At 41.6% G+C, this 26,907-nt stretch overlaps 1 protein-coding gene across 3 annotated transcripts in view; it reads right to left on the reverse strand.

The window, feature by feature from the left end:
- Positions 1 to 26,907, reverse strand: part of TANC1 (tetratricopeptide repeat, ankyrin repeat and coiled-coil containing 1) — a 195,289-nt gene that overhangs the window by 142,561 nt on the left and 25,821 nt on the right. For 2 of the 3 annotated variants that reach the window (XM_030579280.1, XM_030579278.1), the window contains exons 2-3: positions 14,874 to 14,930; positions 1,123 to 1,196 (exon numbers count right to left, since the gene is read on the reverse strand). In XM_030579280.1, the coding sequence (XP_030435140.1) occupies positions 1,123 to 1,183 (61 nt within the window). In that variant the 5' untranslated portion in view covers positions 1,184 to 1,196; positions 14,874 to 14,930. The remainder of the gene's footprint in view (positions 1 to 1,122; positions 1,197 to 14,873; positions 14,931 to 26,907) is intronic. The other variant, XM_030579279.1, reaches the window with a different exon arrangement.

Raw genomic sequence — 26,907 nt, forward strand, 5'->3', positions numbered from 1 at the left:
CAGCCTGGTGAAAATGAGCAAGTGAGGAGGGTGAGGGATAGCAAGCAACAGAGGGAGGTAGGATAGAGTGGGCAGAGGGTGGGGCTTCAGAGAAGGGGAGGGGCCTTGGGAAGGGGTGTTGGGTTTTCTGCGAACAGAAATTTGGCAACCCTATGGATTCCATGACTCTCCACAAGCTCCGTGACTTCTGCAGCAGCCAGTATGGCTGTCCCCAGGGCCACCCAAGCAGCTGGCCCCAGGGCCAGCCACATCGGCCATTGTTGGAGCAGCTTCACAGCCAGCCACCTGGGCAGCCCCGGGGCCAGCCACACCAGTGCCCTGAAGCGTCCCTGGGGCTAGCTGCACTGGTTGCTGCTCAGGCAGCCCTGGGCAGCTGGCCCCAGGGACCACCTGAGCAGCAGCCAGTGTGGCTGGCCCCGGAGACTGCTTGAGCAGTGGTTCCAGGGGCAGCGGGAGCAGCTGTTGCTCAGTGGCCCCCGTCAGCTGGTGCTGCTAGCCTCAGTGGCTCCCAGCAGCTGATGTCCCTGGCCCCTGGGTCCCCCCAAGCACTGCACACACACCCCATCACTCTCCAGAGCAGCACGCGCGTGCGCGCACACACGCACCAGCCCTGCTGCTAAGATTTAGTCAGGGGTATTTATAGTACACGTCATGGACAGGTCACAGGCTGTTAATTTTTGTTTACTATCCATGACTTTCACTAAAAATACCCATGACTAAATCCTAGCCGTAACTATGGACAACTAGAGAATCAGTGGGTTTATGGCATCAGCTATAATTTACAAAAAATCAAATAAAAGCATTTTTTATGGATTTCAGACAGTACTATATCAAAGTACACATTTGGGACATATCATCTCAAATAATATTGAGTTACTTAGAGTGAATGTCCGTAAACCACAGATATTTATCAATAACTTTTATCTAAAAGAATCTAAGTAATTTTTTACCATTAATTTGTCTTGGCTCTTAAAATAATTAAACTCTGTTTAAATATACTTGAAGAATTGTAATTTCCTTAAGAAAATATTAAAATTAAAATATCCACTTATGAAAATGTTAAATGCTGAATTCATGAGTTATTATTAGATCTACAGTATAGCAATATTTCAATATTCATACCCGATTCCTTCTTGCTTCCCTTTGCACCTTCTCGGCTCTTTTTTAATACCGCTTTTAACATTTTAATACCGCTCCTGAAGGAAGAAAAAAAAATTTAAATACATCATTAATAATGAAAGTTCACCCAAAAAGAAAATTGCAACAGACAGGAGGAAGATAAAACTAAATACGAGGGTATTCATTTGAAACACGTTGATGGTTTACATTAATTTTCTTTAACCAAGTTACATTGGTCAAACCAAATACTGAAGCTGCAAGGAATGTTTTAATACTTGAACCAAGTGATTAAGGGTTCACTATCTTGTTATAAAGCAAAAACAACATACAGCATTCTCCACATTCCACATATAATTAAGGTTATGAGGCTAAACCTGGATAAGTTACTGTAAGACACTCTAGCAAAAGAATGCCTGCTCCTGACCAGAGTTCATCAAGGAGGAGGAAAATAAATTTAGACAAAACAATACCTACTTGAGGTCGAGTGAAGGTGACAAAAAAACAACACTTGACAGTACAACTTATCAGCACCTTCAAATGCTGATATAAAGAGTAAGTACAATAGAACTTCTATATGGAACAAATATTTTTACTAACTTAATCCCCCACAACTCATGCCACTAAGAAGCCAATTTATTTAAAACCATCTTAGCACTGTTTTGCCCCACAATCATGAGTCATCACTACCACGAAATTTTGCATTAAAAATAAAATTCCAGTTTCTGTTCCTCATCTCCCATTCTACAGTCTAAAAGACCTAATTTTCTGTGTCATCAACTTCTGCAGCAGCTAATTAGTTTCAGAAAGTTACAGACTAAGAGAAGAGAAGAAACATTTGGAAGAGAAATTTCTAAACAAAATGTTCTAGTTCTCATGGAAATGAATATGAAACAATGAATGAAAGAGAGCACAAGGGTATTACTCTAAGAAGAAATGGTCCCTAAACATAACTTTTTCACTAAACTTCCTGAAGTATCAGAGTCCTCAACCTCATTTTAGCTTAAGGATCTTCTAATGGAAAAACACAATTCTACAGCTTTTGTTTTTTCTCTCTTTTCTTTTAAGTGTCAAACAAGCATACAGCATGCAACAACCAAATAAAGTAATTATTACTAATATGTACTGTAAGAATTTACTCACCTTGTGCAGTAACAATGTTCCCCAAGACATGCATCCCTATGGGTGCTCCGCTGTAGATGTGTCTGTATCCATGCTCTGCTGATCAGAGAACTTTGGTAGCAGTGTCCATTCGGTCCACAAATGCGCTGTTTCTCCTCATGCTGTGCCACAAGGCTAGCCAGTGCACACAGACTAACTCTCCTCAATTCCTTCTCTACTGCAGAATCATAGCGAGAACTCCAAAGTAAAGGAGAGGAAGCACCCATAAGGATACACATCTCAAAGAACCATCATTACTGCACATGGTGAGTAACTTTTCCTTCGAGTAGCGTCCCTATTGGTGCTCCTGAGCAGTACCCTCTTGGGAAGGAACCTGAGGAAACATCTGTAAGCCTGTAGTATTGAAATGGGAAAGCAGACATCTTGTAAGTCGAGGGCCAAAAACCAGTCTCCCTGTTCCAGTGATAGAATGATTGTCGATAAAGGTGACCATCTTGAATTTCTGAGCTTGGATGAACTTCTTGAGAGCTCTGAGGTCCAGAATGGGTCTTCAACCTCCCTTCCTTTTGGGTATTAGGAAATAACGAAAGTAGAACCCCTTGACTCGTAAATGTTGAGGTACTTGTTCTTTGGCTCTTCACTACAGGAGGCAATCTATCTCCCACCATAGTAGACTCTTGTGAGAAGAGTCCCCAAAGGAGGAAAGGGAAAGGTGTTGTGGAGGGGGTAGGAAGGTGAAGTGGATGGAATACCCAGATCTGATGATCTCTAGGACCCATCTGTCCAAGGTTAGCACTCCCAGGTACTGCGGAACGCTGCCATATGGTGGCCAAATGGGTGCATGGTCACAAAAAGTAGTGAGGAGTAGTCTCACGGTACCTTAACCTGCCCATCAAAAGCAGTGTTTAGGGCCAGGTTATTGGATCAAGGACTGGGAGCTGAAAGGCTTTCCCTTTTTCCGCTGGGGCCAATTGTTCCATTGTGACAGAAACTGGGACAAATAAGGACTCTGTTGGTGTTGAGGGCTAAACAACATCTCTTTTGCACCAGTGTATAGATTCCCAGTGACTTGAGAGTGGCCCTGGAATCCTTCAAGGAATGGAGAGAGGTGTCAGTCTTCTCAGAAAAGAGCTTCACACCCTCAAAGGGAAGGTCCTCCACCATGGTCTGCACCTCCTTCGGGAAAGGAGAGGTGCAGCCACGATGCCCATCTCCTCACCACAACCATGGAGATGGTCCTGGCAGCTGTGTCAGTGACATCAAGGGCCAACTGCAAAGATGTTTTTGCCACCAGTTGCTCCTCCTGGATGATGGCCTTGAAGGAATCTTGAGAAATCTCTGGCAGATCATCAATAAAGTAGTATAATTTATTATAATTTGTATAGCTGTACTTTGCCGTGAGCACCTAATAGTTTGCAATTCGAAACTGTAAGGTGGCAAAGAAATACGCCTTCCTACCAAAGACATCAAGGCACTTCCAGGCTCTATCTTAGGGCGTTGTCCTAGAGGGGTTCTGTTGGCTACGAGAGTTCACAGCATACACCATGATGGTATTGGACGGTGGGTAGGTGAATAGAAACTCTGATTCCTTTGTGGGAACATAGTATTTTTTGTCCACCCACTTGCATGTCGGGGGCCACTGAGGCTGGGTTTGCTACACCATCTTAACTGGGTCTAGGATGGCCTCATTGATTTGTAGGGTGATTTTGGAGGTAAATGAAGCATAGAGGATGTGGGTAAGCTGGTAGGACATATCTTTAACCTCCTACAATGGTATGCAGAGGGTGTCGTTGACTCTCTTCGCCAGCTCTTGGACCAAACAGAAGTCATCTGCCATGGAAGGTGGCGACGTCATGACCGCTTTGTCCAGGGAAGAAGAGGATATGGCCTTGGGTGTGACCCCCTCCTCTGTGTTCACCACTTGCTCCTCCATTTGTTGGGGTTCTGAGGACTGTGATGCTGTAGCTGAGGTGGCATACCTGGGAGGCTCTCAGGCGATGGTCAGTGCCCTCAAGGCAGGCTGTTGGTGTTGTCGCCTGGGGTTCCAGTATGGTCAATGCGGTAGCATAGGGCCTGATGCAGGTGCCCACGGGTGACTTTACCCAGATGGTGACAGTGCCATCTGGTGGCACATTCCCAAACTTGTTGATACTGGGTCCCATATGGTGCTTGGAAGAGTATAGAGAAACCCTGTTCGAACCATCATTTGTCATCAGAGGGGCATGGCATGATTGTGGGAAAATGGCTCTTGGTTGACCACGGGTTGATTCCGTGATCTTGATACTGAGGGGTAGATAGTCAGGAGTTTCCAACATAGCCAGCTCATTGAACCAGGGGTTTAGCCACAGGTGGGCCTGGGTGGGCCACATCTAGGCCCACCCAAATCTGAGCCGGGTATAGTGCTGCCAGAGCAGCTCTGGAGTGTCACTCAGGCACCTGAAATCCAGGACGGAATTATGAACCTGCCCTTCAGAAAGCTACACTCCAACAGCTCTGCCTTACCATTTTCTGAGCTACCCCATGCGTGTGTCCAGCTTGGCAGGTGAAGCCCTTTGTTTGGGAGCACCAGGGCTACGAAAAAGAGTTAGGTGTCAAAGAAGAAGCTGAGCTACCAGAGTCTTATTGCCCATCCATTCAAAAGTTGAGGCCCACTCAAATTTCCACTCCCAGCTACACCACTGCACCAGACTGATAGAATTCTGCTGGTACCGAGTGTCCAAGCATTAGTGGCAAAGCTGGGGGAGATGGGAACTTTGCCATACTGATCTCTCCGGTGCTGGATGGTACCACCAACAGCTCACACACCAGGAGCATCTTAAGGTGTTTGCCCTCATCTCGCTCTACCAAAGATTCAATTCCCATGCCAAAAGGGTTTATGGGCCTATCAACAGTACCAGACACCAATGGTCACTGCAAGACATGGGTGCCAGACAATCTCAGTCCCAGGATACCAAGCGAGCTGGTGATCACTTTTGGCTATCCCTGGGCTCACTGAGAGGACTTCCCACTCTCTTTTTCAAATAGTGAGAGGAGTCCTCGGACTGTTTCTTTGACCCACTATCCTTCAAAGTCAAAATCTGAAAGGAAGATTTATGTCCTCTGGAGGGCTGGGATCGGAGAGGCGCTTCCATAAAGATGATTTTTTGGCAGAGCTCTCGGTCCTTGCACAATCTCAGTTGGAGCTGCTGGCAGAGGAAACACCTGTGTTGGATGTGACCCTCGTCAAGGCAGCAAATGAACCTGGAGTGCTTGTCCACAACCAGGATCGCTTCACTGTAAGTGCCACATTTCTTGAAGCCCGGAGAGCCAGGCATACCCTTGTCAAGGTGGGTTCCCCTCTCCTGGCTGGAAGCCGACACAAGAACAATGTCTTTTCTTTTTTCTTTATGTTGTTGTGGGTTTTTAAGGCTCCGTCAAATAAAAGCCAAAAGAAGGCTAAAGGGTTTCTAAAAGCTAAAGATTAACAACCCACTAATGGACAGCTAAAGGGTCTGTCTCTAGCCAGAGGCACTTGAGAAGGAACTAGGAGCAGTTAGCCTGGGCACTAGCTAGCCTCCTGGCCCAGTACAAGGAGAGACAATGCATGTGCAGGCCCAACGGACACTGCTACCAAAGTTCTCCGATCAGCAGTGCAGGGACGCAGACACACCTACAGTGGAGCACCCATAAGGACATTACTCAAAGAAGAATACTGTAACTGAATTATACAAAATCCATATGGAATAAATAGAAAAAGCAACAATAATCAGTCTATCTGAAAAGTTTAACTTTCTGAACAATTTATACACCATTTTATAAAACAGAAAAAGAGTCACCATAGCAAACAGTCCTTAGGATTCCATGAATAACCTGTATAGCATAAGTTTCATATAAATTAGAAACCTGGAATCATTCCACTGCACCATCTAAATTTTGCACAGGGGAGGTGAAGACATACACACAAGTAGGTCAATTTCTGCATCATGGTAAGTTCTTATATAGTAAAACAAGACCTTAGAGGGGGAAAAAAAGTCCTTTGTTAGATACTGAAAAGATAATCTAAACAAAAGTTGTACTGATAAACAGGGTGGATAAAAATCAATGATTTAAAAAAAATCGGATTTTATTTAAATTGAATTTTTTTATAAAATGCTTTTTGAGGGGAAAAAATCCTATCTAAAGATCATTTTAATTAATATCCATGATGAGATATCTTTGAGCTATAATGTAATAGAGATTATAAATTCTAATTCTATAGTATGAGACAATATATTCATGTAATATTTAAGAAAAGTTTTGTAAATGAGTTCCAATAATTCATGGATTAGGGACTCAATTTTATGGGGCTCCACAGGCTTCTGTATAGATTATTTAGGTTAATCTTTCTATCTACCCAATGGGACTCAGTGCTCAACTTAGAAGATACCATCAGAGATGCTTAGTTTTGCAGTTCTCAAACTGTGGATTTGTTTCTCCAGAGATAATATGCTTGTTAACAGCAAAAATGTTTTTAAATAAATAATATATAGAGGTGAGAAATAACAGACCTCAACCCAACTGTTTCTCTGCAAATTTGTGTACACAGAGTCAAACCCTTACCTCCCTCTAAAAGTGCAAAGTTTCAAAAAGTTCAATGAATAGAAGATTGTTGGGGACAGAATAGATCTGGACAAGGAGAAGAAGTCTGGAGATAAATGTGAGAAGGGAAGGACAGGCAGTAGAAACAACAGTGAAACTGTTTGAGCAGCATATTCCAGAAGTCTTGAGGTCTTTCTGAGTGTAGCCTTCATTGAGTTGAGATCTGCCACACCATTCTCTCACTAGAAAGGAAAACCTATAATGACAGCAGGCTGTAAAAGAGAGCCAGCTTGGGAATAAGAACCATTCAAGAAATATATGTTTGCTGATGATGTTTTAAAGAAAGTCACGCCAGGGAATTGGAAGAAGTCACTTAAGCACTTGGATTCAGAGACTGTTGAAGTGATAATCTCATTTTTAACAGCAGTAGCTTCTTCTGTTGGCGTAGAAAGAATATTTTCTTCCTTTGCACTAATTCATTTTAAATTGAGAAGTAGTTTGGGACCTGAAAAAGCAGGAAAACTTGTTCTTCTTTTCCAGATTATGAACAAACAGGAAAATGAAGATGAAGACGACTGAGTTAGATGCAGAAGCCAATACTTTAAGTTTCTCACATTGACTTGAGATAGTGAATTTAATTTTGGGTTTGTTTTTTTTAAATATTTATTTCATTTAACTATTTTAGTTAAAAACAATTTTAACAAAAACAAACCTGATTTTAAAAAACTTGAATGTTTAAGTAAATTCAAAAATTCATATGCTTGTTTTGTTAAAATGTTATATGTTCGCCATTGAAGAAAAAAATGCAGACTACATAACGTTGTTGTTTTTGTTAAATAAAACAATTTAAATGTCTGTCTGGTGATGTTCTTCTAATACAGCTTGCCAAGGAAATCCTCCAAATATTAATGAATAACCTCTTGAATTGGAGATAGCTCATCTCCCAGTGACTTCATAAATATCTGCTTCAATTACCTTTGGTAAATGAAATAACCAATCATTCATTTTCTGATATAGCTGTAAAACTAATCTGAAAAGTTCTCAAAATAAAACACTTTAAAAATGTATAGTGTGTACCTTCTGAAAATGAAACCTACATCTATCTCTGAGTTGCGAAGAATATGTATTGAGCTTCTAACAACCAACAAGAAGGCACTTTTATGTAGAAATCCATGATTAAATCAAGTCTTCCTGACTAGTGATTTAAATCAAATCCACCCTGCTGATAAATAAGACTCCTTAGCAGTGCATGTTACAGTGCATCGCCCATGCTCTGCAATGTCTCTCCACTTAAGCCTTTACAAAACATCCAAGTGAAAAATTATGTAGATCATGTTATGGTTCCCCATGAGAACCAGTTCCCACAATGGCAAATGGAGACAAATAATTCCTTCCAAGAATTTCCTTACCACTACACTGGAAAAGACCAATCTTCCACGAATAGGGGGATGAAAGGCTGAGATCATCACTAGATATGCCCTCAACAAGCTAAGCATAAGGCGCAACAACTGAAGATGCGGCAAATACTCCTGATTACAAGCCAGCATTGGCTGAACTCCGTAGGCCAATGACCAGATTGAAAACTGGGCCTATTTTGCAAAATAGACCATCCGAATAGAGGGTTTCCTATTAGCAAGCAGAACCTGTCGAACAGCCGCCAAACATTACTCTTCCTCCTCATTCAACCACAGAGCAGCCACATCATGAGATGCAGGGAGGTTGAGGAAGAAATGGATAGCATAACCCAATTTGACAGTGCTGTTGATAATAACTGAGCTCCAAACATCTAGAAAGCAAGCTAGCCTGTCTCCAAATTGGGGGGAGGGTGGGGGAAAGAGAGAAGAGAAACAGGATAATGGAAGTCACAACTGGACTGCTGCCCTGACAAACAAGTCAAAAACAGACACTTGATGGCATTGGAGGAGGGTGTGTCGACTGGCCAAACCCACAACCTGAATGCTTCCACCTCTGGGACCAATACCCCTTCCTGGGGTAGTCCCGCTGTCTCTGAGGAGGGAACAATTGTCCAAAGGGGCATTACAGGCAGTACTGCTGCAGCTGACCTCTGGCATCTTTGCACTGCCAGCGTACACCCCCAAAGCCCTAGAAAGGGTAGACATTTTTGTTGGTTTTGTCCAAAAAGAGGATCCAATTATCAAAGGGCATGTCCTCTATAGGGAGCAATGCCTGAATTTTGCAGCCAGGATGCCCTGCTCATGGTCACCACCAAGGCCATCATTCTGGTTGAAGCATATGTTATGTCTAGCATGGCCACCCAGGAGCCTTTGGCAACAAATGATTGAAATTCTCCCTGGAGGTTTCAGGCAGCTGGTCTGTAAATTCAGACAGACGTCTAATTTACAAAATCGTATTTGGACAACAGCGCCTGCTGGTTTGCAATCCCCATTTGCAGGTAAGAGGTGGTACAAATCTTTCTACCCATTAAGTCCATCCTTAAAGAGGTCTTTTCCTTAGGAGTGGACTTCAATCTGCCCTGTCAAGCTCTGTCATTCATGGCAGTTACGATGAGTGAATTAGGAGCTAGGTGGAACCCCTCAGATCGCTTCATCAAGACAAAAATAGTGTTTCTCCAAACACTTTGTCATGGGTGGCACTGAAGCTGGTGTGCTCCAATTAACCTTTGCAGACTCCAGGAATGCCTCATTGAGTACAAGAGGCCACTCTCCTGAGGGAAGATGGCTGAAGGATGTCCAACAACTTATGGGTATTCTCCTGCAGGAGCTCCATCTGGATGTCCAGGGAAGCAGCCATGTACTGCAAAAGGTCCTGGTAGGCCTTGAAGTCCTCAGGCACAAAAGGGGAGGAAGAGTCAGACACACCTGAGTCGCTCGCGGATGAGGAAGAGGCAGTTAACTGTGCCAATGATGGGTCCCCTTCCTGAACAGGCAGACATGGATGGGGCAATTCTAAAGGCTCCCTGAGGTAAGAAGGGGGAACAGCTGGCACCTGAAATTGTGGCAGGTGAACAGCCCCAGCCACTAACATGACTGGTTATCTTGTCTTAAGAGTTGGATAAGGAGCAACTCATAAGTTCCATGGGGGCAGCTGGACATAAGGGTAAGGTCTTGGTGGTCAGCAGGCAACAGGTCACAGGCCCCCATCCTGACCAGATCTCGGTACCCATGCTGCTCCATGAACAGTCCCAGGTGTAGGCCAGGAAATGGAGAGTGGGAGAATGATGCTGCCCTGGATACCAAGAAGTCTTGAGATTCTGGAGATAAAGCCGGAGCCAGCCTCGACGGTGCAAGCAACCAGTCAGACTCACCCATAGCGAGGGAGGGATCGTTGCCAACTGCTGAAACACCTCATCTGGCCCAGGATAGTCCTCAACTGTCTCCAGTGCTAGAACTGGTGTTGGTACTAAAGCTAGTGGCAGTACCGAAACAGTCGACAGTACTGAGGTAGGGAGCAGGTAATGCTGCCATGGTAACACCAGCAGAGTGGAATGCAGTGATGCTGAGGAGTTTCCCAGTGCCAAGGAAGTCCCTTGTGCCAAACCCAACACCGGACTCACTTGCATGGTCTGCAGTAAAGAAACAGCAGGCTGCTGTGCCACCAGACCCAAAGGTTCAGTAGCCTGTCCAGGGAGCAAAGTTGTGGATCCCATAGCCCTGGCTAAGTCCTGGACCAAAGGAGACCTCTAGACGGAAAGGCAGAGGAAGTCTGCCGCCACATGATATGCTGTCAACATGGACACAGTTGGCACTGGCATCACCTTTGTCAGCACTAGATCCAACAGACACTCCAAGGCCACAGCCTGAGTTGACGGTACAGAGCCTCTCGCATCCCTACATAGTATCAGGGAGCAGTTGGAAGGACATGCTTCATCCCACATGCCAGCAGCAGCTGTACTCTTCCTGAAGGAGGAATAAAAGACACCATGAGGACTGGAGTGGTTTTATGAGAGCTTTTCTTCGGCACACTCAAAGGAGAGCAATTTTTTTCAGCCAGCACCATTCACTGAGATCAAGGGCAACCTATGACCGAAGTAGGCCTTGGCAACGAAGCAGGCCTCATGACAAAGGTCTCTAGCGACCTGAGTCAATTTTGTGAATGATTCACAGATCAAACGCCACTCTTTGATGTGAGCCTCATCTAAGCAGATCAAACACCTTGTGAGAGAGTCATCATTGAGGATTGCCTCTCACCTGAGAGGCACATTTGAACCCTGGTGAGGGCATCACCAAGGGAAAACTAACTAACACGAATACTAGGATATTACTAACTATATACAACTAGAACAACAAAGTCCAAAGATTCTGAGGAACTGTTAGGTTAAGAATCACAGAGCTCCAGCTCCAATCACAGGTGATAAGAAAGAACTGAAGTGGGTTGGGGCAGCACCACCTCATATAGCCAGGCGAGGGGCTACAGCCACAAGGCACAAGCACTACACTCTATGGATACTGCTAGACAAAACTCTGGCTCTGGTGCACTGGATATGCAAACAGTTAAGTGGAATATACAGCTGCATCTACTCAAAGAAGAACTTCAGTGGACTTTTACAAGTCCAACATAAATAAAATTGAGGGAAAAACTGGACTTAGCTGAAATTCAAATGGCAAAGAGAAGACCACTAATAAGAACTAGAATGGATTTTAAATATTGTTGAAAGAAGTCTAGAACTTCTTGAAAACTAACAACGTTGCAGCTATATCAGGATTTTGGATTTCGATATGGAAAAAAGGGGGAAGCTGTTATAAAATTATATATAAAGTTTTATATCATTGGTTTTAAACAGACAGAGACAGACCCCTCTTTATCCTGAACACTCAACACATCTGTCTGTGTAGAGAAGGCCAGATTGGGAGAAATACGTTTGTAACTCCCTCTCATATGACACACACAATTTTGTAAACAAACAAACCAGAAGTGTTATATTCTCCCCAGACTTGACCCCTACAATTATAGGCAATAAATATTAAAATGGTCAAGAAACTAGTCTTCAGATCAAAATTCTGTGCCTGCAACAGTTCTGTATCTAGCAAAACTGAAGGCACTCCTACAGCACAGAAGCTTTTTCTGGGAAATGGAGGTAGTGCACTAGGAAAAAAATTACAAGACTGAAACTGGGGCTCAACTGCCATCCTCCTGTGTGGTCCTTATAGGCTTTGGACTTAAATAGATGCTACAGAAGATAGTGCTAGGGAACACCTAAACAGAGTAATTACAGTGCCTGACTCCAGCCACCACATAGTGCTGCAGCAGTAACAATTCAATTCTCCATCCATAACCTCCTCCTCTGTCAGTTGCTTCTACCTGTACAACAGAGCAGAAGAGAAGATGACCTTCTCTGCAGAAGCCTTAGAAATGAGTGATAGTAGCAGCAGCTCCTCACAGCCACAAACTTCTGGGCAATTATTGCTAAGAGGAGGAAGGATGAGAGTGGAAGCACGGAGAAGACAAAATGAAACTGGGGAAGAGGGAAGGGAAATAGTGTAGAGGTGATACAACCATCCTCCCCCTGCCCCCACCCCCACCCCCAGGAAATGTGGAATGGGTGCAACTTCAGGAAAAGATAGCACTCACCAATCAAGTATGTAGCTGTAAAGGAGAAAGGAAGAATCATGACTTTGCATTAAATATGTCAAAGAACTACTTAGATTTGGGACTATAAACCTACTGCCATAAAAAGCTTACTTCACGGTATATATAAAAAACCCACCTACATTAGATTCAACATATTTGACCATTTGTATTTTCTTCCCTCAGAAAAGAATACGTTACCACCACCACAAGATGAACATAGTAAGGTGTTCATTTAAAATGAAGACATTAAACCAAGTTAAGTTACTCAACAGATTTTGAGACCAGTGCCAACAAATCAGGAAATTGGGGACGCATCTTAGTCCTCGTGAAGGAAAAAAGATACTTTAAAAAGGATACGTGTCAGCCAATGTGTTTTAATTAGGGCTGTCAAGCGATTAAACAAATTAATCGTGATTAATCACGCTGTGAAACAAATTAATCATGCTGTTAAACAATAATAGAATACCATTTATATAAATATTTTTGGATGTTTGCCACAATTTCAAATACTTGTACATTGATTTCAATTACAACACAGAATACAAAATGTACAGTGCTCACTTTATATTTATTTTTATTATAAATATTTGCACTGTAAAAAACAAAAAACTGTAAAAGTTTGACAAGAGGTGAACAATTAATCTGCCTTCTATGCAGCATCCTAATTCTGAATGTGACAAACAAATAACCAGAAGGCTGTGCAGGCACAAAGTAGAGAGAGATGTCTTGAGCTTCAGAGGAAAAGGTGGGTGAAGCCTGAAACCTCTCCTAGTCAGCCGCTGCGCTGCATCAGGCAACGTCTTCTAGCATGGCTAGAAGAGGACTTGGCCCCGCCCCTTCTCTTCAGGCTCTGGCTCCGCATCCTCCACTCCCTAACTGGGCCGGTTGCTGGAAGGCACTCGACCCTTCATGCCCCTCCAACAAATTGCCTATGGACCTTTTGTCATAGTATAATTCCCAAATCTGAACCTTAGCGTCCAAAATATGGGTACTAGCATGAATTTTCCTAAGCTTAATTACCAGCTTAGATCTGATAGGCTGCCACCAATCAGGACTTAGGTAGAGCGCCTGATAGACTCTGGTCTCCCCAAACCCTTCCCTGGGGACCGCCAAGACCCAGATTCCTTGAGTCTCACAACAAAAGGAAATAAATCTTTCCCTCCCCCCTCTTTACCTCCTCCCAGATCTTTCCCGCCCTGGGTATACTAGGAGATCACCGTGATTCAACTCCGTGAATCTAACACAAAGAGGAAATTTACCTTTCCCTCCCTCAGGGCAATACAGATTCAAGCTCCTTGAATGTGACACAAAGAGGAAACTTATCCTTCCCTCCCCTCTGCTCTCTTTCCCTTCTCCCCACCAATTCCCTGGTGTAACAGATTCAGCTCCTTTGAGCCTTAACCAGGAGAAAAAAATCAAACAGGTCTTAAAGTAAAGCTTTTAATAAAAAAGAAAGAAAAAGTAAAAGGTTTATCTCTGCAATTTAGATGGTAAACAGTTACAGGGTCTTTCAGCTTATAGAAAATGGATAAACAGCCTTATCCAGAAAAAATACAATTTAAACTATTTCCAGCAGACTATACATTTGCAAATACAGAAAAACAATGTAAAAGCCTATATTGTCTTTCTACCTCTATACTTACAATTGGAAACAGAAGATTAAAGAGCCTGGAGATTCGTGTGGTCACTCTCAGAGCCCAGAAAGAGAACAGACCAAGAACAAAGGACCCACACCCAAACTTCCCTCCACCCAGATTTGAAAGTATCTTGTCTTCTGACTGGTCCTCTGGTCAGGTGTTGCAGGTCACTGTTTGTTAACCCTTTACAGGTGAAAGAGACATTAATCCTTAGCTATCTGTTTATGACACCTTTGATTAGTAAATGTCTGGCACATTTTTTCAGCTTGCATTAGAGGCTAGTTTTATTTGTACACTTTAAACTTGAGACAGCTCAATTTATTTGTAAAACCAAAGATGTAAGTTAAATTCCCAGTGATGTATGCCTACGGCAGTAATTTTGAAATATTACAGCACAAATACCACTAGCACTTATAGGAGATGTGAATACCTAATAGAAATCTCCTTTGCTGGGGGTGGGGAAAAAATCATTCAACAATATTTGGAAATGGAAGTTCATTTTAAAAGGTTGAATAATTTGCAGAGTTCTGCTATATAGATACATGCATGATGTCTACCATTTCAAACTTTGTATGACTATATATGTTTAGGAAAAGAAATTGTACATCAAATGCCCACAGAACACTGCACAAATGCAATATATTAAACTGATTACTTTCTATAGAAGTCATTTTGTTTTCTGGACAATGTTTCTAAAGATAGGAAACATCAGGAGGCAGCAATTCCTAAAAGTAGATAAATTTAGGAGAAGGGAACTTTTTTGTTAAGAAGTTAGACAAATCTACTGGAGACCTGATGTAGGTTCAGATTTAGGATAATGGGAGGATAGGGGCAGAAAAGGGAGGTAAACAACAAAACAACAAATATCAGGCTTCTACACTGACAGCTCACCGTAGGCAGATGCAGCTTCAAAACTTGGGTTTCTGTTTCTAAACCCTTTTCCTCTTCCTGAAACAGAATAAAATTCACATTTTTGAGTTACAAAAACACTTTGTTCATGTGCTGCCATTAACATGCAAATTCTACAAATTAAGTATATGTTTTAGTACTACATAAACACAGCTCTAATTCTTTCCTTGTACTCCTGGCATATATCCCTACCTAGATTTCACACAAATCCAAGACTCCAAAGCCAAAACTCTCATAAAAGTTTTCATGTGTTGCCTTGTAAAGTCATCTTAAGATTTCTATAAAAGGATGCATGCAAAAAAAAAATAAGAAAAATATTTTGGATAATTATACATTTAAAAAATGTATATAATGGTGTAACAATATAGATTATGGCATTTGGAAAGTGTTTCACCTGGCAGCACAAACTGGTTAAACTGGTTACACATACTTCCACAAATTCCTAACTAAGGAACATCTGCTACAAGGCAAGTGTTTTCTAAAAGACAAGATATCATGTAGCTCCTCCATACAGAATACAGAGTTTTATTACTATAGGCAATCTAGTTACCTAGTACTAGTTGAATAATAATCCCTTGTATGTTGGATAAATTGAAAATTGTTGACTTCATACTCATGAATAATTACAGTTTAGAAAATTTCATCAAAATGCACCATATTCCATCTTTTGGACTAAATGTTATACACAGTTTTGGAACTACACCTCTACCCCGATATAACGCTGTCCTCAGGAGCCAAAAAAATCTTACCGTGTTATAGGAGAAACCGCATTATATCGAACTTGTTTTGATCCACCAGAGCACACAGCCCCGCCCCCCCGGGAACACTGCTTTACCACGTTATATCCGAATTCGTGTTATATCGGGTCATGTTATATCAGAATAGAGTTACATTTCTCTCCTCTCTTTCATCAGAGACAATGTTGGAATCTACACTAATGAAGAATAACTCACTGTGTGGTATTTTAGATTAGAATACAAATATGCTGAGAGATGTTTCCTTTTGATTCTTTAAAGAGGATATTTACAGAACTTCTCAGAAGCAATACTGTATAAATATAGGTTATTAGGATTCTCTCCGTCATTTCAAGTTTCGTTATATTGCAGATTCATCAAAGCCAACTCAGGTGTTACCCTGGTTTTAACTTTTAAAACACTAAAAAATTACTAAAAATTCATCTAGTCAATTTTCATAGGTTGGCAGCTCCTTTCTTCTGTCATTATTATTCATACACACACATAATAAAAAAGTATTTAGACAGTTTCTCCCGTATATACCCTCACCCATAGAGCCTCTGCTGGCAACCACAGTGAAACTCTCGCCTGTTAATTATTTTCTGTGATCCAGTTGTGCCAATGCAGGCCATAGGACATCAAGCCACTCAGTCACTGAAGGATCAGTAATTTCACACCTGTGTGTCCTTCAAGCATTTCCCAGCAGCCCCTCTTCAGATGATGACTTCCACATTTGAACAATTAATATGAAAGCTAGACTAACACAGGGACCTGCTTGCACTGTTAATAACTAGCTCCTTTGAACCAGTATTTAAAATGGTGTAAGCGCTCACATAGGCAGGACAAAATTTTGGTGCCATTATTTCAGAGAGCAACAAAATCCTAGTGCAGGCAGGTGTACTGATGCCCCAAGGAGAGTGAGATCTAATTCAAAAGGACTTGCTTGACACTTGCATCCTTTTAACTATACCACATCTGGGATTGGGAGTAGGCATCCTACCCTGTAGCAGATGAAAAGCATCCTCTCTCTCAAGTCAAATGTGGCCTGCCAAGTCTTCCTGTGTGGCCCACCAGCTCACCTTAAAAAAAAGTTTATAATTAAATTCATGAACAGTGAAGCGCTACTGTCATAAACAGATAGCTAAGGGTTAATGTCTCTTTCACCTGAAGCACCTGACCAGAGGACCAATCAGGAAACCGGATTTTTTCAACTTTGGGTGGAGGGAATTTTGTGTCTGAGTCTTTGTTTTCTGTCTGCCTGCTTTCTCTGAGCTTTGGAGAAGTAGTCTCTGCTTTCTACTCTTCTGTTTCTAAGTGTAAGGACAAAGAGATCAGATAGTAAGTTATATGGTTTCTTTTCTTTGGTATTTGCATGAATATAAGTGCTGGAGTGCTTTGATTTGTATTCTTTTTGAATAAGGCTGTTTATTCAATATTCTTTTAAGCAATCGACCCTGTATTTTGTCACCTTAATACAGAGAGACCATTTTTATGTATTTTTTCTTTCTTTTTATATAAAGCTTTCTTTTAAGACCTGTTGGAGTTTTTCTTTACTTCAGGGAAATTGAGTCTGTACTCACCAGGGAATTGGTGGGAGGAAGAAATCAGGGGAGATCTGTGTGTGTGTTGGATTTGCTAGCCTGATTTTGCATTCCCTCTGGGGGAATAGGAAAGTGCTTTTTGTTTCCAGGACTGGGAACGGAGAGGGGGAGTCACTCTGTTTGGATTCACAGAGCTTGTGTCTGTGTATCTCTCCAGGAGCACCTGGAGGGGGGAAGGGAAAAAGAATTATTTCTCTTTGTTGTGAGACTCAAGGGATTTGGGTCTTGGGGTCCCCAGGGAAGGTTTTCAGGGGGACCAGAGTGCCCCAAAACACTCTAATTTTTTGGGTGGTGGTAGCAAGTACCAGGTCCAAGCTGGTAACTAAGCTTGGAGGTTTTCATGCTAACCCCCATATTTTGGACGCTAAGGTCCAAATCTGGGACTAAGGTTATGACAGCTACGGATCATTTTTAATGACTTCCTTAGTAAGTAACTTAATGGCAGTGCTTAATTTGTAATGAAAGAGGTGCCAGTGCTCAGCCCCAGCAAGCCCTGGATCAAATTAAGCACTGGCTGGGCAGCCGGAGAACAGCGGCTCCTGGCTGGGTGCCCAGCTCTGAAGACAGAGCTGCCACCAGCAGCAGTGAAGATGTAAGTGTGGCATGGTATGGTGTACTTCCACCCTTACAGATCAGCAGCTGCTGGCTGGGAGCCCAGAGGTGCCAGGGCTATGAACTTTCAAGCCTAGAGGTGCAAGAGCTCAGCCCCAGCAAGCTCTGGCATGAATTAAGCACTGCTTACTGGATCTTAAGTTCTCACAATAGCATTGGCTATGATTGAGCTAGGACATCACTCATTTGTTCATTTGTGATGGAAATTGAGCCAAAAATTAATGTGAATGGGACTAAACATTGCAAAGTCGACAGCAAAAACGAAGCTATAAACCTAAACTGGACAGCAGAATTTCTTATTATGCCACCTCATTTAAATGCAACACCTTTGTGTTTAACAACTGTGTCCGTCTGTAAGGTCGTCAATGTGAGGCAACACTTTGAATCAAAGCAGAGTAACTTTAACACGGCCTATCATCCTGGCAGTGTTGCAAGATGAGACAAAACTGAAAATCTGAAGTTTTCGTATCAAAACTCAAAATGTCATTCTCACAACATCAGCGACTGTATAGGAAAAAGCAATAGCTGCTTCTCTTCGGATACTGTTGGTACTAGCTAAAAAGAAACAGCCTTTCCTGGATGCCAAGCTTGTGAAGGAGTGCAAACTGGAAATGCTGGAGGAGCTTTTTGCCAGAGATAAAAACAAAGATGACACTGTGAACTGTGCGATGCAAGTTTCCATCTAATTCGATAGCAGTGCAAAGTTTGGAGGTAATTTATGAGGATTGTTTATCAGCACTGCTTTTTTATTTGAAAAATGCTAAATATACATCTCTTGCAGTGGACAAATAAAGTGATTTAAGCGACACTACCCAGCTATCACTGTTTGTTAGATTTTATGATAATGAAATTTTTCAAGGAAGAATTTTTGGGCTTAATACCATTAAAAACCTACACCACAGGAGAGATCATTTTTGAAAAGTTAAAAGACTTTTTTGAAAAAGAAAAAGAAAAAAAAAAGGTTTAGATCTGCAGAAAGCATACTTGCTTGTTACAGACAGAGGTCCCTCCATGACTGAGAGCTTTGCTTTTTGTTTGGCAGCAATATACCCTTCATTCAATATATATCACTGCATCATTCACCAGACTGTCTTGTGTGGTAACTAACAATGGGTACTAACAATGGGTACTGTGATAAGATTAGTGAACACTTAACTTCTAGATCGCAACTTCGTCTTTTTAAAGCTCTTTTACAAGACATTTAACCAAAAACAGTGACCTCTTGCAGCACAGTAACATTCGCTGGTTAAGTAGGGGGCATGTGTTATAAAGGTTGTGCATTATAAAGGTTATGCATGCTTCAAAAAGAAATAATAGAATTTCTTTCAAACCAAAAGACCAATAAGGCTTGCGAGTTCCTGGAATTTATTAATGATATCCCCTCTATGTCACAGGTAGCTTTTCTGTGCAATATTACTGGTCACTTGAATTCCCTCAACTTACAGCTCCAAGACCATGCAAGCAACACTGCGGATCTGTTTGAAAAAGTGCATGCGTTTCAAAGGAATCTTCAAATCTTTCAGATAGACTTAACAGGAAAGATGTTGCACTTTCCCACACCGCGTGTTGTCGTTACACATTTATCTTCCATGAAAACAAAGAAAGAATTCCTAAACAATCTGATCAAAAATTCTAAAATGCAGTTGAGAATTTTAAAATTCCAAAGGATTCACCTTTGTTTGTTCGTGATCCGTTTGTAGTCTCTGCCAATGGACTTTGCCCTTCTGAAGCAAAGGACATTTTTTATTCAATTGATGAAAGTCCTTTCACTTAGAAAATTATAAGGCTCCAGAGCTCAGATGCCTTGAAGGCAAAATTCAGAGAAGTGGGACTTCGTGTTTTCTGGACTCAATATGCTGACCAGTTTCAGAATAGCCAGAATCTAGCCATCTATCTTTTAACGATATTTGGATCAATGTCTCTGAGAATCTGGGTTTTCTACCATGAACATTACAAAACAAAACAAAAACAATACTGCTATCACCTGACAGATGAGCCTCTTCAAACCTGTGTATGTGCCTTGCCCTGACCTCTTGCAAATCCCTCCTCAAAAAACTTGTCAAAAATCATCAATGTCACCTCCCCCATTCGATATTGTCACAAAATACAGGTAATAATGTTGATTTATAAACTTGGTTAAAAGACAAACACTAATACTTACATTGCAATAAAGGTCTTTATTGGCAGCTTTTTTTTTTTTTTTTTTTTTTTTTTTGCCTTGTCTTGTCAGCCTTCTATGCAAATGGCCCACCTCATGTCATAAAATTCTCAAATCAACCCACAGGTAGATCTAACTGACTATCACTGATGTAGAGTTTAGACTTCTTTCTGCCCACCTAAAAGGACAGGACCATTCTGTTCTTTGTGTGCCACTATTTACAGAAGCCGCAACTGTACAACCCAAAGGTGTTGGTTTCTGGCAGTCACATGCTGTGCTAAAGACAGCTACCATCATCACCCTCTATAACAACATGTTTGTTTGTCAGTTCTTCCTGCAATACCATATCATCTGCACTATGCAGGTGACCCTGTGAACTCTCCAGCTAGCATTTGGAGTTTGATGCATTCTTTCCAGATCCCATAGCACATTCAAGGGATTTCACCTGCTTGGTTTTTCCAAGATTAAGACTTCCAGTCAGTTCACAGAACAGACAGGTTTATCTCCAAGGATTGTGAGATAGGGGTCATGCCAAAGTCTAATGAACTAGGTCTTAGAAAGATACTGGGGCATGCCTAGACTGCAAAACAAAAACACCACACACACCTCACAAGAGCAAACCTCAGAGCCTGAGTCAACTGACAGGTCACAGGGCGAAAGACAGCGATGCAGATGTTCCTGCTCAGGCTGGAGCCCAGGCTCTCAGATCCACCGTTGTCTCCAGGGTTCAAACTGGGTTCAAACTGACTATCACATGGTGGGGTGTTTTTAAGGGGTAGGGGAGCAGATATGGGGGGGTTGTTGGGGTTTTTTTTGGGGGGGAGGGGTAGTGTAGTACTCTAGAGTATGTTTAAGTGCATCCCTAGTTTAGATGGATGATTTAGACCTTGTTTGAATTCCATGTGAACAGTTAATATTCTGTTATCTGTTCCATGGAATCAAGTACTTCACCCATCAGGGTTGGCTACCCTCTCTCCTCAGTACACAAGAGTCCACTTTCCAAAAGAATTTCTGTGGACTGAATCTGTTTCAGGCACAGAACCTCTGAAGTTCTTCTTTGGTGATCACAGCTCATAGAGCCTGGACAAGCCAGTTATTTTAAGTAGGAGACTAGAGATCTTCGATCTGATTGCTGCTACCATTATGACAAACGCTAATAAGAGGTGGGGGGAAATTATGACTTATCTGGGTAATGGAGCACAAGCTATTTCATCTGCCTGAATTTTTCCCTTCCAGGCTTAAGCCACTCTAGAAAAATGTAAAAGTAGCTAGTATTCATGGCAAGCTAAGTGGTCACTAACTTAATTTTGTGCCTCAGATTTTACTTATTTTTGTGGTCTAATAAATCTTTAGGCAAGACACTGGAGTCCAGGGGATGAGAGGAGAATTTAGCACAGGCTGCAACTGTGAAGTCAAGCCTTGGGAGTTTCAACCACAAGGAATTATCCTATGTGGTTACCTTTTAAGTCTTTCCAACATTTAGCCAAACTCAGCTTAGCATTTGGGGATTCCCAACAGGATCACGCCATCTTGTGAACGAGAATATGAATCAATATCATTTTTCAGGAAAGAAACCATTCCCTTTACATCGAGAAGTACTGGAGAGCTGCTTAATGAGAGTCTGCCAGTTCACAAACACATTTTTAATAGGACTTTCTGGCGTTCTTAGACAATAGCATCCTGAGTGGAGCATCTATTTTCTCTTCCAGCACCTCATAAGAGTGCACACTTAAGTGATATTTTGCAAAATGCTCTCCTTCCCCAGATTAGCTCAGTCAGTGTAAACTGGCCTGAACCATAAAGGTCAGGACTGCTTGGATCCAGGGCTTTGGTTCTGGACAGCTTCTAGTTTAAACCAGGATATTCTGAGTTGAAGTTTCAACTCTGACCACGTATTAGATTAATTATTGCAAGACATAGCACAAAATTGCTCCAAGTCCACTATGGCATAATGGAGGTATTGAGGTGGACGGAACGACAGCCTAATGTTAGGGAGTCTGATAACAATGTTCCTTAGATGAAAAGTCAATTGTAAAAAAAGTTCTGCATTTTCTGAGCCTATTACAAACTGCCTTTGGGGGGAGGGGGGCCGGGGGAGGAGAGAAGGCGCTAATATTACTAATTCATAACCTATCTAGCCTGGAAGACTGTATGATGACTGAAAGAAAAGGGAAGAAAAGAACTAGTTAAATGATACCACCACAAAAGCTGAGACAGTGAAGATTAATATACTGTGACGGTAAGGAATTGTTTAATATGAGTGTTTGTTTAAACACTTATGTGATGATTCTGGTTATGGTCAATTAATGGGTTTTAATCTTAAAAAAAAAAATGTATCCCAACCCCTTACCCTTTCATGTCTTCTTTATTCATTGTAAAGCTGCAAATTTTTCAAAAAAGTATACCCCAACTACATTTAAAAAAATCCTTTGCAGGTCACCATTAATTCTTAAAATTATGTAAAATGCTAATAAAGGACTAGAGCTTCTTGACAAGGACAATGTTTATAGGAACATTTTCAAGTATGCTAGCTTATACACTATTTTGAATATTCAGCATGTAGAAACTACTCTCAAGCATGTGAAAGAAGATGGTCCCATTGCACCTCCATTCCAGATTACCAGTTAATATCCATTCCACAGAAGAATATTAGAAATAAAACCCATATAGAAAGTTACTATAGATAATCTATTTTTCTAAACATGAGGAACTCCCTTCTAAAATAAAGGTATACCAATATACACAAAAGATATTTGTTTGTTTTTGAGGGAGAGCTGGTCTGAAATGGTGTATCAACTAATATAAAAACTAGATAGATTGTACCTTCCACATTCTGGGGGGAAGGGGTCATCTTAAAAACCTAGACTAACATTTTAGTAAGAGAAAAATGCACCAGTAATTAAATGTGGGACTCCGATAAATTCTGTGTCTGCTGAATGTCACTTGCTCATATGATTTATAAATCTACGCGGGAGCACCCAGGATATTGCTGCGCCTAAGTTGGCTCCTTCTGAAGTCAATGCAGAGCTAAACCAATCCTAAGTGTTTTTGAAAATTGTACCCTTATTCAGGAAGAGGGGTGGAGGCAGCAAACCATCTCATACGCCCTGAGTATCTCTCCAAGGGTTTGGCTACACTTGAGAGTTAGAGCGCATTAAAGCAGCCCCGGGTGCCCTAGCTCACTACCCATCCACACTGGCAAGGCACATAGAGAGCTCTGACTCCAGGGCTAGAGCACTCCTGGAACTCCACCTCGGCAAAAAGATTAACACTTGGTGCGCATTGGACGAAACGTCCGGGCGTCAGTGTGAACAAGGTGTTGCATTACTGCGCTCTGATCAGCCTCCATAAAAGTCCCATAATCCCCTTAAGTCAAGTGGTCACTCTTGTCATTGTTTTGGAATCACTGCAGGCATGACGATATGCCCTTTGAAAGCTCCGTTTCTGACATTTGGCATGCTTATTTGCTCCGAGACAAAGCAACCATTACTGTGGAATGCTGTGAGAGAGGGAGAAAGATGTGGGGCGGGGAGGTAAGGGATCTGTTGCAGTCTGAATTTACAAGACAGCATGCTGACATGCTCCCAGCCCCCCAAAAACCCACTCTCTCCCCCCACATACACACACCACACTCCCTGTCACAGTCCATCCCTTCCCCCTCATTTGAACAGCACACTCCAGCCACTTGCACAATGCACTGCTCTCTGTGACTGTTGCAAGAGCTGCTAATGTGGCCACCCCAGTGCACTTACAACTGTCAGGGTGGACAGATTGCAGCGGTCTCCCTACTGCGCTCTGTGAAGGCAGGTTTAACTCAAAGCACTCTATATCTGCAAGTGTAGCCATGCCCCAAGTTCCTGAAGTCCTAAAAGTCCTAAGTCCAAGTTTTCAGAAGTGACTAGTGATTTTGCGTGCCTAAGTAGAGGCATGTTCAAGAGGCCTGATTTTCAGAAGACAGGGGTTCACCAGTTTCTTAAAAATCAAGATCCTTTAAAGCATCTCGATTTGGGCATCCAAAATCATTAATCACTTATGAAAATGTGGCCCCAGCATTTTATATAAATAGCCAAGTCTTTATTGTTCTATTAACATCCAAGAAATGCATCTTGGTTCAAGACGGAAGGGTGTGATATCTAGGATATAATGAAGTGAAATATTATTTCCCAATTGTGGAAAAATAGTAGGAATTTAAAGCTCAAAGCTTGATTCCACCCTGATACATGGTCTGGCAAGACCTGCAATAAAGCAGAGAGCCAGCAGCTCAGTGAGACACACTTGACCGAACAGCTGGCCACTAAGAATAGGCTTACAAATGAGGAGAAAATTGGGCACTGAAGAAAGCAATAAAAACAGAACCCATAAGAACACTGAAAATTTTGCTGACATCCTTTGCTTAACTCAGCTTTTATGGACAGCACAGAAGTAACATTTATTTAAGCACACAAATTCCAGTCCAAACCCTTCTCCAAACCAATAGCCCCAAAGCAGTTCAGAAATGACAGCATTTACACTGGGGACAGAGATTCAACAACAACGTTTCTATTTGATAGCTAGTAGTTCTGATAAAGGATTAAGGTTGGGGAAAGAAAGCATTAATCTGGTCATGCCCACTACTTAAAATTATTAGCTTCTGAATTGCAGGGTGGACTTTTAGACTTTTCCTGGCTTTGTTCAGAGTTTAGACTGAAGGAGCCTATTCTGAATCCTGACTCAGTAGGGTCATGATAGAAGTCTTTTCAAGATGATCAACAAATAGGACACAAATCCAGATTTTTGTCCTTTTTTGCTTCTTTACATAGTAGACCTGAATGACTACTTTCAAAAAATTATTTTTCTACTTATTTCTAAACATTAGAAATTCAGGTTTTAGAAGACGCTTCAGGAATGTTTCCACCAACAATTTTTCAAGTTTCCCCACCATTGCCAACGCTTTCTGCTCCAGCTGCATCAGCAATTTTGGGAGCCCTTGTATGGACAGGTCACCAACTGCTGCAGACATCTCCTAAGTCAGAGAATGCTTGTAACAGCGAGCATCCTAGCTACATAAAGTTCACAACATGACTAATCATGGTGATTCTGAATAAGTAATAACAAAAAGTGTTCCCTACAAGAGACATCCCCTAATAAAGACTAGAGAACCAGAGATTTCATCATACCACAAGTCAAGAATGAAAGTTGAACAATTGGAAAGGGAAGGGATTTTTAGTTTCAAACTCGTTTGCTTTTGTTAGCAACTGTTCTCCCTTCACACTGAACAACAGTTTGGATTCAGGATATCTTTGTTCAAGATTCAGCACTCCCAATCCCTCAATTTAAATGTTAGAACTCACAACAAACAAGAGGTTTTCAAGTAAAACCAGACCTGACATTTCCATGATAAACGGTGAGCTGAGAAAAAACAATCAAATGAATAAACCACCACACAGACAGAAACTGCCAGGCTTGCTTCACACACCATAAAGCAGCAAAGAAAGGAACAATTTCAATTTCAAAAAAGTCCTCTGGTGCTAACTTTTAAAACAAAAGAAAAGACAGAAAGGATTGTGCATTGGCACTCGACTGGGGCTCAGGATATCCAGGTTAAATTCCCAGCTCTGCCACAGACTGCTTGTGTGATCTTAGGCAAATCACTTCCTCTTTCTGTGCCTCAATAGAATGGAGTTAACAAAACTGCCTTTCGTAGGTCTTGTCTATGTAGACAGTAAGTTTCTGGGGGCAGGGAATGCCTCTTACCGACAGATAGTTATACTGAGGTCCCCAATCACAGGGCCTATAGCCACTACAGTAAGAGGTGATAAATAGTAAGAAGATCTTTACTATCATTTCAAAGATATCCTGCACTCAATGTTTAATTCAACACTGACATGGATGAAAGAGGAAGTGTGTGTCTTCTTTTTGCTGCTTAATGCTTAGGTAGCAGCCCTGAATGCTTTTCTCACCCCTCAAAAACTAGAGTGAGATGGCATTTCCTACTTCTTTTCTAACCCTGCAAATGTCAGAAGTCATTGTCTTCCTTCTTTTATCAGTTGACTCCTTGGAAGACTAGACAAGTGGAGAAGATCCTTTGAATCTAAGAGATTTTTCTCTGATTCAAAAAGGCACCTTTCCCCCAATTTATTCATATTCATTACTGGTAGAAGGGAAAATGTGCTGCACACATACTGAAAAGAAGAGAAAGGCCCTTTGAATGTATTTTACATGGAAAAACTGACCAATCCTCATAGCTGATGCTGCGCCTGGCTCTTATTTTGGTTCAAATGTAAAGTAAATTGTTTCTTGTGTCCAAGCAGTCTCTCTTTGGGTCTGATTCTTAATGGAGATAGAAAATAACTAAGGGCTTGGGGAGAGAAGAAAATGTCTGTGTCCCATTGGCAGAAGCAGGGGAAAAAACCTTAAGGGACAGACTAGAATAGAAAAACTACAGGAACTATTTGTACTCAAGTGAAATGTACATGCCACCCATTCCCGATTTTTAATTTTTGAAGACTCCAAATACTATGCTAAGTATTTAAGCGTCAGTATCATATTCCAATGGAAAAAAAGGTAGAAATAAAGAACTAGAGCATTTTTGCCTACAAACTATAGGATAGCCTCATAAGCTACAGCAACAAGAATAAAATGCCTATTTCACAATCTGTTAAAATAAAAACAAAAAAAAGTGAAGCTTTTTGGTTTTCACAGGATTCTTTTAAATAAAACTTGGCTGGAAGAAAAAAAGCTATTGTAGAAAACCTGCATTACCTAATCACAAAATAAAGTCTTATTAATCTGACAGCAATATTGTGAATGACAAAATCAAGCTGGTGACACTGTGAAAGAACAGAAAGAGTTGCTTACTCTGTTTAATTCACTTTGTACTTCAGGAGTGTGCCAGGTGAACAATTTCTATTGCCATGAATGCAGAAGCTCAA

The sequence above is a fragment of the Gopherus evgoodei genome, chromosome 11, assembly GCF_007399415.2.
Source record: "Gopherus evgoodei ecotype Sinaloan lineage chromosome 11, rGopEvg1_v1.p, whole genome shotgun sequence".
Lineage (NCBI taxonomy): Eukaryota > Metazoa > Chordata > Testudines > Testudinidae > Gopherus > Gopherus evgoodei.